The 14621-nt window shown below is 35.8% G+C and overlaps 1 protein-coding gene across 2 annotated transcripts; it reads right to left on the reverse strand.

The window, feature by feature from the left end:
- Positions 1-1862: 1862 nt before the first annotated feature.
- Positions 1863-14327, reverse strand: LOC126595146 (cycloartenol synthase 2-like). Of its 2 annotated transcripts, none has more exons than XM_050261526.1 (19): positions 14170-14327; positions 13835-14035; positions 11612-11797; positions 11324-11413; positions 10971-11165; positions 10753-10837; positions 10009-10175; positions 9291-9479; positions 8460-8573; positions 7853-7975; positions 7632-7754; positions 7459-7557; positions 6262-6318; positions 5564-5610; positions 5320-5463; positions 5018-5195; positions 4050-4130; positions 3391-3474; positions 1863-2300 (listed from the first exon to the last, which is right to left on the reverse strand). In XM_050261526.1, the coding sequence occupies exons 2-19, from the start codon at positions 14030-14032 to the stop codon at positions 2190-2192; spliced, it is 2271 nt and encodes a 756-aa protein (XP_050117483.1). In that variant the 5' UTR covers positions 14033-14035; positions 14170-14327; the 3' UTR covers positions 1863-2189. The 2 variants fall into 2 exon arrangements, with proteins under 2 accessions (XP_050117483.1, XP_050117484.1); XM_050261527.1 differs by having other exon boundaries at positions 2152-2300; positions 5013-5195.
- Between the last annotated feature and the right edge of the window lie 294 nt (positions 14328-14621).

A 14621-nucleotide genomic window follows, 5' to 3' on the forward strand; every position in this document is an offset into this window, starting at 1 on the left:
GGAGGATTGCCAGCCCTGCAACTCGAGGTGGGTGTGACGTCAGGCTGACGCCAGGCTTGGCGTCGGTCCTTTTTTTATTTTTTTTGTGTCAGGTGCGTGCCCCTCACTCGCAAGTAGGGGTGCGTCAGTCGACAGCTTTACAGGGCACGGGGCCCATGCGCCAGTTTCAGCAAGTGACCGTTGGGAAGCCACGTGGCTTCCCACGGTCCGTTCGATCTCCACGGTTCTTTAATATGAGCCGTCTGATTTGAAATGGTAATAAAAAACTGATTTAATATCAACCGTTCAATTTGATATCAATAGTTGATATTAATTTACTTTATAAATTAAAAAAAAAGTTTTAAAATTAAGAAAAGTTACCGTTGTGACACGTGGCACAATCTGGAGTGTTGGAATTTATTTTTTTTTTAAATCCAACGGCAGAGATTAATTATTTGAATAAAAAAATTTAAAAATTGTAAAAAATCTGAAAAAAAAATCTGAAAATTAAAAAAAAAATGTTTCTACTTTTCTATAAATACATTCTCATTATCATCTATCTTACACCACAATTTCATATGTTCTCAACTACTTTCAATCACATCCCTATCTTTCTCTCAAAGTTTCAATCCAATTTTTTTCAACAAAATGACTACTGATGCAGGTACGAATTGGACGTCTCTTGAAGATGTTGCATTGTGTACTAGCCGGGTTGAAGTTACTCATAATTCGCGTACGGGTAATGAGATGCAGTTGCGAGAAATATGGAGTCTTATTCATACCAATTATCTTGAGAAAATGGGTGGGAGTAGAACCAAAGAATCGATTTCTAGTCATTGGAAATTACTTAGCCAATCATTTATTATTTGGAGAGACGCCTTGGCACAAGCTAGTAGTAATCTTCGAAGTAGGAAAAATTACATGGATCAGGTAACAATATATTATTTATTTGTTTGTACTATACCCAAATTTACATTGTAATTATTTTTTTTGTATTATTTATTTGTTACCTACTTTAATTATAATTATTTGTTTGTATTATTTATTTGTTACCTACTTTAATTATATTTATTTGTGAGATTTAAAAGGATGGACGATGGATTATATGGAGGATTATGAAATGATTAGGTTGTAGATAGTGCCACGTGGCATGCCGTTATTCGTTAAAAATCTGATCGAAATCTATCCTAAAAGATTCTGAAAAGATAACGACATGTGGCACGACGACATTGGATAAAAATCTTATCGAAATCCATCACCAATAATTATCTTTTCAGATAATGACACGTGGCGCAACGAAAATGATTTAAAATCTGATCGAAATCTATTCTCAAAGATTCTGAAAAGATAACAACACGTGGCACGATGACATTGGATAAAAATCTTATCGAAATCTATGACTAATAATAGTTATTTTAGGTAAATGACACATAGCGCAACGAGAATGATTTAAAATATCTTATCCGAAATTACAAATAAATTTATTTAATATTATTTTGTAAAAAAAAAAAAATAATATTTTATTACCTATTGCCAGTGCTATTCAAGTGCAACGATGGAGATGCAAAAGACAGTTAATGTTCATTAGGGCAGTTACTGTTCACATGGTGGATTGAATAATGGATTGCCTGAGAGGAGGGCTCCAAGGGTGAAGTTGCTCTAAAGAAGTGAAAACCCGCATCAATAAGAATACTTGTTGTGTTGGTCACTTAACCATGGTGAACGAACAAATGTCCAATTTTTAAAACATCAGGTAGTTATTGAATGTTTTAACATATTGGAACCAATTTGGAATTATTCCTAAAGAAAAGATTCAGCAGTTATATGTACTTAATCCTAAAAGAATGTACGCAATTTAAATGTATTTGGTGGAGGTTTCGAAATAGGCCAAACCAAATCGAACAAAACTAATGCAATTTGGTTTTCTTTTTTTTTTTGTGGTAAAAAGTTACTTTATTACCAACACAATATATTGCATAAGAGTAGGCCCAAATACTAATACATAGACGAAAAAAAAAAAGGACCTCTGCAGTAACCAATAGCCCAAAACATAAAAAGCAACGAAGAAAACCCTAGCAGCATCAAACAGCCGACACCGAAAGCCGCTTGCTCACCAACAAAAACAAAGGTCCCCAGCACACCCCTGATGACCAGCCAAATGTGAAACACATAGGCATAATGTCACACAAATTAGTGGCAGAGTTAGCTCACTAAGCCTGCAACACTCGACAGCGGTATTCTCCCAACGCCCAGATAGGGAATATGTTCCGGTATGCAGCATACGTGATCATACAGTTCCTGTTGAAGACACCCATAATTTCCTGCAAAAGAAAATATTAAAGGAAGAAATATTAAATGTATTGGCAGCATTGGCATACAAATTGCGAGGAATCAATAAGATGTACATTTTATACCATCAGGTTTGTATTCAATTGCAACCTCATACAATATTTTTTAAAATATTTTAATCTCATACGCTTATTTTTTCATTTCAATGTCATATATCCGTCTCATTTGTGTGTAAAAAAAGGTTATTACTGTCTAAGGCTTAAGTTGCATTGCACATTCTGCCTTGACATGGTTTAAACTAAGACTGCAGGTACCCCTGTCCGGTACACTAATCCCTCGCTACTTTCTTTGCTTTCACCCTAAATTTAGTATTTTAAAGCAGGAGGTTGTATGACATTGAAATAATATAATAAGTAAATGTATGAGATTGAAATGGTTTAAAGATGTCGTATGAGGTTGCAATTAAACACGAACTTGGTAATTTACCCAATATCATTTTCATATCCTAACATGTGAAAATCTTCTTGTTGGATACAGTATTCACTAGAAGAGTAAATTGTAGCAATGATCCCTCAACTTTAATCAAATTGGAGCAATGGTCCCTCAACTAAAAATTCATTACCATTGGTCCCTCAACTTATCAAAATGTGGAGCTATAATCCTTTTCATCAATTTCGTCAAAATTTTGTCAAAATAAGTTATGTTGGAATAACCATTTATATAATTAGGCTCCCTCAACTCATCAAAGTGTGTAATTATGGTATTTTTCGTCAACGATGTAAAAATTTTTGTCAAAACGAATTATGTTGAAATGACCATTGCTACAATTGGGTTAAAGTTAATGGATCATTTCTCCAGTTGAATTAAAGTTGAGGGATCACTGGTAATGGATTTTTAGTTGAGGGACCATAGTTGCACGTTTTGATGAGTTGTGGGACCAATGGTAATGAATTTTTAGTTGAAGGACCATTGCTCCAATTGAGTTAAAGTTAAGTCACCATAACTACAATTTACTCTCACTAGAAATCCGAAATGACAAGAAAATGCAAAATGGTAGAGGCTTAGAGCACGTTTATGGAGGTTATGCATCTTAAATAGTACTACTAACAAACAATGAAGTACCTCTTGAGGAAAATCTCCATTCTCCATTTGAGAATTTATCAAAAATCTAGCCGCACGGTGCAACGGTGTAGGGTCTCTCTCAGCCTGTTCCAACAAGTAAAACACCACAACAAGAAAAGTGCAAACACAATGAATAACAACAAGGAAAGCAATCAACATCTGGAAAGACAAAAATGGGGAGCAAGTCTTTTGGAGTTGATTGTTGGCAGTTTTAGAATTTTTTGGTTGGAGAGAACTGGTAGAAATATTACTGAAAAATGTAGAGGATTGGGATTTCCAGGGATAGGGCCAGATTTTGTGTGTGTTCTGGGATTCAGTGTCTATGAAATTACTCGTTTAGAGACTTCATTTCTTTTCTTAACAGGGATCATTAAAGCATGGATGTATTGTCCTCAGTTGTTAGAACTCAGCACTGAAGTGGCTTATGTTGTCTGATGAAATGCTGGTATTATACTGTGAGTTGGGAAGTAGAGGCTTTGTTTGTGTATTTGACGGACTGCTGATCCATTTCAGTGGTATTGATGTTAGTTCATTCTAACGAAACTATTTGTTCTCATCAAAAAGAATAAACACCTTAAATCAAAAGTTGCCGCACCAGAATAAGTTGAATAACAACCTACCAATGTACATGAAAGTATTTGGTTAAACTATATGCATACCTGGCCACCATCAATAAGAGCCAACATGGCCCATCCAGTATTGACCACGTGAGACCTATCACCCTCAAGATTTGTGTACACCTGTAAAGAAAAAGCAATAAGAACATTTGATGACATGAATCACAAAAAACCTACCAAAATTATACCTTCAACCAATTCAATATTGTCACCTCAGACAAGACACGTCCCATTACTATCAAGGTTACAAGAGTCTCTTTGTTGGCAAATGCAACAATATGTAAGTTAACATTATGAATAAATGTAAAAGGATGGTGCATTTTCGAAAACAAATGTTAGAAATATTCTCAACCTTGCTAACCTGTTCTCTTTCAAATCATTGTGAGAGTTTTACCAAAAGAAAAGGCAAAGCACCCAAGACTATAACTGTTTTCATGGCTACATAACCATACATTGATGATGAGGGAAACAAAAGCATCATTTAGATTCAGCACATAATGATAGACACACTACAAACGCATTTTATTTTCTTGCTTGTATCAGAAACAACTAGCAACAAGACAATATTTGGCCACATCAATTAAATTTTGGCCAAAGTAAGGAAAATATCAAATTACTGGAGTAAAGATATATGTTATCTGAGTACAGTCAAGGTCATATCCCCATGCAACTGCAGGTGGTTAAAGCTTACAAGAGATAAGATAGGATTGACACGCTTAGCTCAGTGCAAACCATTAAAAGAACCAATAGCAGAAAAACCTAGTGTATTGACCAGGAAAGGTTAACGAATTCCCATTTTTACCTGTTTTCCAGCTTTATAAATATACAATACAAGAAGCACACCAAACAAAATAACTACCTAACATTAATTAATTAAAATTTTCAATTTAAAGGGATTAAGAGCTAAAATGAGGAATACAACAGAGTTTATAATTGAGAATTGATGAACTTAATAATTTATAGAAATTATTTTTGAGAAAAAAGAATGATGTAAAATCAATGGACCTTGCCTTGTTTTGACATGATAGATAACTCTCTGACCACCCACCAGAAGTAAGTTGTTTTGATAGCAGAAAATCACAAGCTTTCCGAATGCTAGAACTATTGTTGTAGTTCCTTCCAGCAGCCACCAACCCTTTTACCCCAAACCATGTACCATAAGTGAAGCAAACCCCCCACGAACCATACCTGTTCAGCAATTATAGTAACATAAAAAGCGTTCACATTGATTGAGCAAGATCTTGGAACTGATAGATCAGAGAAGGAGAAAGCAGCTAGAAATAGCTTATAAAGTAAGAAACATGGGGCTAACCATGAACCATCAGATGCTTGTATCTTTTCAATAAACTCAACAGCTCTTTTGATACAGTGTTCTATTTCTTCTCGCCGATGACAAGGATATAATTTCTTAAATGATTCCAGAGCTTGAATAGAAGCTGAGGTGCATTCAACATAACTACAGAGACATGTAGTAAGTATTTAATTTCTAGAGAAAGAAAAATGGAAGGAGAAAAGAAAAGATAGAACCGATGCAGTTCAAGGTGGTGGTATCTTACGGATAATCGATTACAATGTCACCAAAGGTTTCAGCAGGGTTGATCAACTGGCAAATAAATGAAACAGTAAAATAGATTAGGTCTCTGTGATCTCACGAGGTAACAGTGAAAGCAAAGGTCTCTGTGATCTCACGAGGTAACAGTGAAAGCAAAGGATTCTTATTTATATCATGCAATGAGTCCTGACATGCAATAGTGACTTCTCCAAGTTTCAAGTATTATTTAATAGAGAAGATGGGACTCCCCTGGCAAAGATTGGTGATAAAGTGCTAAGATAAGATGTCAACCACGGGGTTGTTGCAGGAAAAGCAGGTTGAGATTACTAATGACAAGAGCATGAACCACATAGATTGTAAATTTTTCTTGTACATTTTCGATTATTAATGGAGTGGTTTTCACTATCATTAGTTTACAAAAAACAGAACCTGTGTAAGGGGTTTGATAATATGCACCCACAAAATGAAGAAAAATAAGTTTTCCTTTATCTTTCTAAATTATGTAAATATGGAAATAAGCACAACTGCATAGGCAGAGTAATGAAACTCCTTTCAGTCGCAATAAAGATTCAAACACTTACGGAAGGAGTTATTAGATGGCAGTTATATTACTGGACACATGCTATACAAATTTTAGCAGAACCCACCAAAATAAAATGAAGAAAAGTGAATGACAATGGAGAGTCGTTAAAATGAGGCTACCTCCAACCAACTGTAAGATCTTGTGAGCTCATATGTTGCAAAACCACCGTCATTATTCTGCAATCACATTATAACAAATAGCTATCAGCGATTAAAACAAAACTTTCAGGTCATAAATCAGTTATTACAGAAAAAAAGCAACGATGAGTATTCATAGGAAATATGTAGATAGGGCAAGCTGCAGGGAAGAGTATTTATATGAAACCAGCATATGGGGGAAGAATGGAGCTTCATGATCAATTAGCACATTTCCCATTTTGATGTAATAGGTCCAAATAAAGACAGCATTGTCACACGCATAAATGTTCTCCTGGTCACTAGGTGACAAAGAAATACATGCTCACTCGCCCTTGAATTTGATATCAACGTGGAGAAGAAAGGGATGCCCTTTTAATGTTTTAATCTCAACCTTTGATATCAAATCCAAGGGTAGGTGACCAACTAAGAGAATAGAACTCTTGTCACACATAGCACATGGCAACATACACTCTCTTGTTTGTATCCTTATATCATCGCAACTAACCATCCACATCAGAATTTTAAACCACATTTGTTTGTGGTTTCATCCCTCTCTTGACTTTCGTAATTAAGGGTACATGCCCATATAAAAACCACCACTTGTCTGGAGACAATAGGCATTAGAAACTATAGAAAAATATAGGTAAGGTTTCAGGTAGGTACAAGGTAGGATATTGATTTCAAATATGTAGTACAAAATTCTGCTGCTTCTGCTGATGACGATGAACTTGACACTATTGATACATTTATAAGATATTAAATCTAATGATGGATAAACCTAGCATAGAAACAGAGTGGAGCCTCTGATAGAAAGCTTAATAGATTGAGAACAGATATCTTGTAACCTTATGGGAGGACTGATGTAAATTACCCTTCTTTTGCCGTTGTTAATGTTGATGATCTTCAAGAGAGGAGTTTATGATAAAAGCTAAATGGAAATACAACAGCAATAGCAAAAAATTCTAAAAAATCTTTTAAAAAAATGACTACTGTGAAGTTTGAAAAGTTTCTTGTTCAAGAATTGAAATCATCTTATACATAATCACATGCAAGCAGCATACTTCATGCTTCTGACGACATCATTAAGAACATTAGAAGGAGTTCTAGAGATGGCTTGGGTGGTAGAAAATTCGTACACTTATCTACTTCAGAGTTCAGACTATCATGGTCTGGGCTAACCTGTAGTGAGAGTATGACATTGACAGCATCGTAAAGCCGGTTTGCATCTAGTGGTTCACCAACAATTTCAGATGGAATTTTTGACAATGATAGAACAGCCTGAAAGAAAAAAAAAATAGAAATAGTGAACAATGAATAAGTAAATGCAGTGCGTTTAACTGACCAACACTCACTTTCAATCCTTCAGCTGTGCAGTCTGAGATGGGCCATCCATGATCAGCAGTTGAGAAAGGCCAAGCACCCTTTGAAATGTGGCGATACCAATAGTCAAGATCACCGGGGCAATCTTCTAAAACCTTGAGAGAAAATAAACAGTCAATCATGGATATGAGGGGCCCATTAAATGTAACAGTATTAAGAAGAAAAAATGAACTCGGATGCACAAGATCACCACCTGTGAATCTTTTATGTATTGATGTCCCTTTCTTAGAGTTGAACCAAATTCTTCTATAAGGTTGGTTGCGATAATTGCTTGAACAGAAAAAGAAGTGTCCCAAGCCTGGCTTCCATTATACCCCTGCAGTAAATTCATAACATCAGGTTACTCGGCAGAAAACTCGTTAAAAAGATGCTGACTCAAGAAGTGCTGTAAAACAAAGTCAGCATAATTGAGTTTATTTGCAGGAAGAGGGTATTAAAAATCGCAGACTTTTTTGTCTGGGTAAGGCTGTAAGCACTAGGCACTCAGAGCAAATATCTGGATAATTGAATAAGTCACACTTTGAGGCTATTAAATGTTCAAAAATAATTCACACTTAGAGGCTATTAAAACTTCAAAAACTTGTTCAACTTCCTAGCAATTGTTTTTCGCATGATCATCACACGTATTTCTGTTTCTAGTATCAAATTATTGATGACTACTGAGTACAATTAGAAACAGCAGTTATGTAGCAAGCTTTAGGATAAGCATGCTAAACAGCTGTAAAGTGTCAATGGATGGGACACGTTCCAGAAATATGGACTGTTAAAAATAGTTCAAGGTATGATGATAGTATACAGACCTGCATTTTCATGCCATCTTCAGCAATCCATAGGTAATCATAGATTCTTGGAATATGTAACTTGAAAGCCTCTGAATTCGGATCTTCTGCCCAACAGCAAAGCATATTTAAAACCTGCAATCCGCATCAACCTTGAAACTCAAAAAATTGTAATTGACAAATAGATATAGTCATATATATATATATATGTGTGTGTGTGTGTGTGTGTAAAAGAAGAGGGGGGGGGGGGAATGTGAACATTAATAAAAAGACCAAAATGAATAACTCAAAAGCAGTTAAAAAAGTAGTCCAGACAAAGGACAAAATAGATTAAAAATCAGTGAAAGCATTTTAAGAACCTAACTAATAAACCATTCTCGACTTAAAATTTTAATCACAGTATTATCATCATAACTAATACAAGTTTGGCATGGACGAATAGTGTGTGGGATAAAGGGACGGAATGAGAGGAGTTCCTTAACTTGCTACAGAGATAGGTGAGTAAAAATGACGATCGGGTGGATGAAGAGCCCCTCCATACCCACTAAAACCACTGGGTTCATGGTGGAATTGGTATAAATCTAGACAAAATTGTTAACTGAGACCAGTAAAAGACTATATGCAATCTTTTAAAATAAACTATTCTTCATCTCTCCTTCCTTTCTACCCAACAAGAGGAGAATACATTTATATCCATCTCTCTTCCTATCCTACTATCATTTTCCTCCTTCCTACTCTTCATCATCTCTTCCAAATGTAGTATAAGTGGCAGCACTAAAAGATTATATTTGCTTCCCTTAACAGACAGAAACCTAAACAGTGTACGTAGTGCCAAACCACTTGGATACATACCTTATTCACAGGTCCAATGCAAATATAACGAGTATTCTCATCTTCATAATGTATGTGCTCAATTGCAGTGCGAAGAGCCTTTTCTCTCAACTTCTTCCCAGGCCAACGCATTAAGATTGGTTCAACAGCCATATGAAGAGAAGACCAAAGTATATCTTGTACAAGGGGGTGTGGATAGTACAAGTCTTCCTGCAAAAAAAAAAAAAAAAAAGAATTTTCTTAAGAAAAATTTGGATCAATGTGAATGTATAGATAGATAGTTGACCGTATTCCAGTATGTGGAACAACATAAGTATGCAATCTGCTGACTATAATCCACTAAGGTATTTTAGAACACATTCCTTTATTACTGAAAAGAAAGAAATGAATTTTCTAGTGAGAAAAATTACAGTCAATGTGAAAGTACAGACAGTTAGTTGACTGTATCCCAATTGATAGAACAATATAAACATGCAATCTGCAACTGCTGACTGTAATCCACTAAGGTGTTTAGAACACATTAACTGAACTTTGCTCGATAATGTAACCTTATTTTAATAGAAAACATAGTGATATATAGTAATAGGTAGAAATATGAAAATGACAGACACAACAATAATAAAGCTATTATATTCAACCCTTCTTTCAAGCTGTTAAAGAAGGAGATTATTATTACTGGACAAATTTGTATCACATCAGATGTTAGCTCTGATTTGAGAACAGAGTTAGTTTGACCAACCTTTGCACACTGGTTGCGTGCCTCATTCCAATCTATTTCATGATAGGGGACATTAAAAAGTTCTTTCCTCAAAGACAAAACTGTTGGTGTGATTGGGCCAACAAACCTCTTCCCATATAGGTATGACATTGGCAAATAGACCATGCGGCAGTGACACCACATCCTTCCTGCAGAGTAAAATGCAATCATTCCTCTGGTGGTGTCTACTAGACGATCAAAGAATTATTCATGCATGCCACAAGAAACATTTATTTGAACTTTTACAGCAGAAACTTCATTTTAACTAAACGATAACCACACTAGTCGAGAATGATGGCATTTGAAATCTCATTATAAACTAAATTTTGAGAAGGGAAGAAGGCCCACCAGAATACAGCATATTTTATTTATTGTAAGAGTAAGAATGTAATATCACTAGCAAGGTACTTAAACAATCAACCAGAGGTCAAACTTTTCAAAATTAATGCTGATGAAGGAAAAAAGAGCCTCAGAATGAAGGTTCAAATGTATGCTATTGAATTAATATGACCACCTAAGCTGTGTTGATTACCATAGTTGATTGTGCATCACAAGTTATGAGGTAATTTTTCTATCAGCCAGTAACATGTTAGAGAAAATACAGAAAACGCCTATTCTTTTGTTTCCCTCTCTGATAAGAAAAAAAATACTTATTCTTCACAAATACAGAAACAAATACATACAGGAAAAACACTCATCCGCGGAGAATGAATAAAAGGCAAGAACCTGGATGAATTGGGAGCATGTATGGAAGAAGCCATATCTCAGGGGGCAGGGGATTATTGCCAGACCATTCAAATGCTCCAAGTACCTATTACCACCCAGCAATGCTACAATGATTAAAGAATGCACTAGATTGTGTATATAAAGAATTCTTTCCAGCACAAACTAATAAAAGATGTGAAGGTCAGTTAGACCAACAAGATGAAGGTTAAGTTCTGAACTGATAACCACATTTTCCCCCACGATGTAATTGCAGTAGCACCACCATGGTCCAGAATCCACCTACGCCCACTCTCCATGGCTCCTTGTCCATCTTTATTTCCTTCACCAAGCAACCTTAAAGTAACATATGTCAAGACACTGCCAAACATAGTACTTGGGCCCTCAATGTGCAAGCCCCACCCACCATCTTTATTCTGCAATTAAACATCTCTAAATTAACAAATTTTCATCCCTCGTGCAGAAACGCTGGAACACGAGACTTCTGATAAACAACCAAAAGTTGAGCAAATGAGAAGGTACACCAGTGAAAAGGCGCATATGTCACAAATTTAAATCCAAAGTGAATCCTTGCCTGATGATTGTAGAGGTATCGACAGATCTCCTTCTTATGCTCATCTGATAAGACTGCATTCAATGCCCCAGTGATAGACAAAGCAATTACCTAATCATTTGATGGGAAAAAAGTGTCAGAAATCACTGATTATTTTTATGGAGTAAGAATCAAAGATTTTATTGCCTCCACTGTACTATGTTCCTGAAGGCTGAGACAATTGATCTAAAATACAACCCACTACATTTTTGGATGACCTGGAATATTTTTCACAACTTAAGACTTCCCATTAGCAGCATCAGCACTTACCAGGCCCGGGAGTAGAAACATAGGGCCTCCATAGTCCCCAGGCCAATGTCCATCATGGGCTTGAAGTGTTGAATGGTAACTTATACCCCTTTTTAATGTATTTGTCACTGTCTTCTCAGTCACATCTTCTGTGTCTTTTACTTTGACCTGGGGTAAAACAGCAGGAACTGGGTTCTCCTTGGAAAACTACAATTTGGTGACGAAAGATAAATAGTTATAGTCAGTGAGATTATATAAAAATAAATTAATATAGATAAATGTTTGAACATTCACAATCTCATTCCCCTTTCCCCACAGAGCAAAGCAAATACAAAAAATAATATATCAGATGAACAGTCTCCCATGAAGCTTAAACCAACTCACAATCTGACTAACATGTAGAGCATATTCAACGATACTCTCTCACATGTTTTTTTTATCTCAAAAAAGATGATAGTCTGTGATGATCTGAACTTTTCCAGTTGAGAGATTGTAACAGAAAAGTAATCAAGGAGGCAGCTTCATTTCCTGGATGAGATAAGTAGCCAGTCATAAATCTTGACCACTATTCTAACTATGGAAGGGTAGGAAATTTTAGATTCTATCTTTATATGGGAGATCTCTGAACCTATTTTATATCAGAAAACTTAAAAGCATAATTATTCGAATAATATTGGACAAGATATCAAAGGGAAATCTGTGTAGAGGAGTCTCCTACTGTTCTTAACAATTCTCTCGATGCAACCCACAAAAGATAAAAAAATTTAAACCCAAGGCAGAGCACTAAAATGTTCTGAATGGAAATGCAAAGGTGAAGGCTTATGATTGCGTTTTCACTAACCTTAGAACCCAAGTCATAAGACTCATAACAATATCACTAATAGCAGTATATTAAACAAAAAGAAACAATTTACCTCTAGGATAAAAGAGAAGGTTAAATTATTCCACCTATTTAATGAAAATCATTATGCTTCTATTTAACGAAAATCATTAGAGTTTAGGCAATGCTTCTAGATAACCAGAAGTACTTGCGGTAACGTGTGGTGAAAAATATTTAAAAGTACATTCTGCAAAAGCACTTATGGGCAGAAGTGCTATCTGCAAAAGGGGCCCTTACATACTAGCCCTTCACATTTAAAAATAAAAAAGAAGAAAGGTAAATGGTTTACAAGATTTATCATTGACTACGAGTAGATAACCTGATATTGTGCAGGGTGCTTGCTTACTGCTATATTAGCTTAATTTAGTGATGCAAACTTTACAGTATAACCAATTTCAGAATGGACAACACATGCTAGTTTTAGAGTTGACCGCTTCTAGTTGCACACTGGCTTGCACTTGTTCAGAGTTCAAGTTGGTAGTTTTGAATTCCAGAAGAGCCTAGCTCAAAACTCAAAAGTAGTTAAGAACTCTTTTTCAATGAAACTACAAACGAAATGGCACTAAATTGATGTGGAATGCAGGGCTTGTCCTAGACTAATTCGATATTGATAAATATTTCATAAACAAAATAATTGCTAAAGGAGTCAGCAGCATACAAATAACAATTAAGCTGGGAACAGTAGAGAGCAGGTCAAAAACCATCTGTAGAAAATGCAAATCACATGTAAACATTCAATGATTAAACTAACATTATCATAATTGTTTATCCTCAATTTTTCTATCGTTGATTCTAAGACTGACATTTTATGAAGCAATTAGATTATCAAAGATTATTAATAAAGACAAATCCCCACTTAGTTTAGAAAACTCATCCAAAGGAAGACAAGACAACCACTTTAGGAACTCTTCTGGAAGACTCAAAGTCTCAGAGTCTTCGCCGCAATCACGATACTGTTAGTCTGTTATTACGTATCTCATCAAAACAAAAATACCGTGTGACACAAACAAACCCGCTACCAATTAGCTTTCCAACCCCACCAACTTCAAAAACAAAAAAAAAAAAAACCTCAAGGACTTCCCTTTCTCCACCAGTCTCACAATTCAGTCCACCACGCAATCCCTTATTAACCCTATAACCACCAGTCAACTTCAACTCTAACTCCCTAACAGGTAATATCACAACAAACAATATAAAATCCATACATTCACAATCAAGTCTTCAACAAAATACTAGATGCATAAACCGAAACCAAATAGCGTAAAACCGAAGTAATCGATCTCAAAACAAGCAGCAGAGCTTTCGTTTTCATCAAACCAACAACGCAATCAATTGAAGAAAAACATTCAGAAGTAAAGAAGGACCTGAATGCGCATGAGCAAATCGGAGCTGTGCTTCTTAACGAACCGATTATTACTGTAGTTCTCGCGAGCTCTCTCGATCTCGAGGAGCTCTTCGGGGGTACCGAGCTTGGGATCGAACTCCCAGACTTGCCTGCCCACATTGTTGTTGAGTGTACGCAGCCATGGACTCCCTCCCTCCGCAATCTTCAGCTTCCACATTTTCTGTTTGGTTCCCGGGAAAATATAAAAACCCAAATGCCAGAAACGGAAAAAACTAAGAGAAATGCAGCAATAATTCGGAAAGTCGTTTGCTTTTTTGGGATATTTGAGATCCAAAAAAGAAAGCTAGAGCTTACCAGATTGCGACTTTCTCAGCAGAAAGTAGCGAAGAATTGCATGGTGCGTCCAATTCAATTAACACAAACAAACAAGTCTCTCATTCTCTCTCTCTCTCTCTCTCCTACTCACCGAGTGACTGCGACGTTTTGAAGGAACTTGAAGGATGCATGTGGCAGTTGGGAATTTTAAACAATTTGGATTCATGGCCGACAAAAACACCGTGATTGTTTTGGGATGCTTTTGATAACAATTATAAAATTCATGGTAAATTAGAATCCACAAAAGATAGGAACTTTTGGATTTGCGTGAATTTTAAAAAATTGAGATCTTTGTTGCAGACATAATTTACTGAACAACTATGGAGGCTATAGAGAGAGGGGTGCGGCAATAGGTAGAGAGAATGAGAAAGATGTATAATTGTGAGTGTGTTCTATTATACTTCATTGTACCTTTATTTATAGTAGTAAGA

Source organism: Malus sylvestris, chromosome 13, assembly GCF_916048215.2.
Source record: "Malus sylvestris chromosome 13, drMalSylv7.2, whole genome shotgun sequence".
NCBI lineage: Eukaryota > Viridiplantae > Streptophyta > Magnoliopsida > Rosales > Rosaceae > Malus > Malus sylvestris.

What these genes read in the sequence shown, in the direction of transcription:
- LOC126595146 (XM_050261526.1), bottom strand. Translation starts at nt 14,032, where the DNA reads ATGTGGAAGCTGAAGATTGCGGAGGGAGGGAGTCCATGGCTGCGTACA. An exon ending in ATTTGCTCATGCGCATTCAG is followed by an intron (nt 11,798 to 13,834) that starts GTCCTTCTTTAC and finishes ACCAAATTGTAG; the next exon opens with TTTTCCAAGGAGAACCCAGT. An exon ending in ATCTATCATGTCAAAACAAG is followed by an intron (nt 4,131 to 5,017) that starts GCAAGGTCCATT and finishes TTTTCTTTACAG; the next exon opens with GTGTACACAAATCTTGAGGG.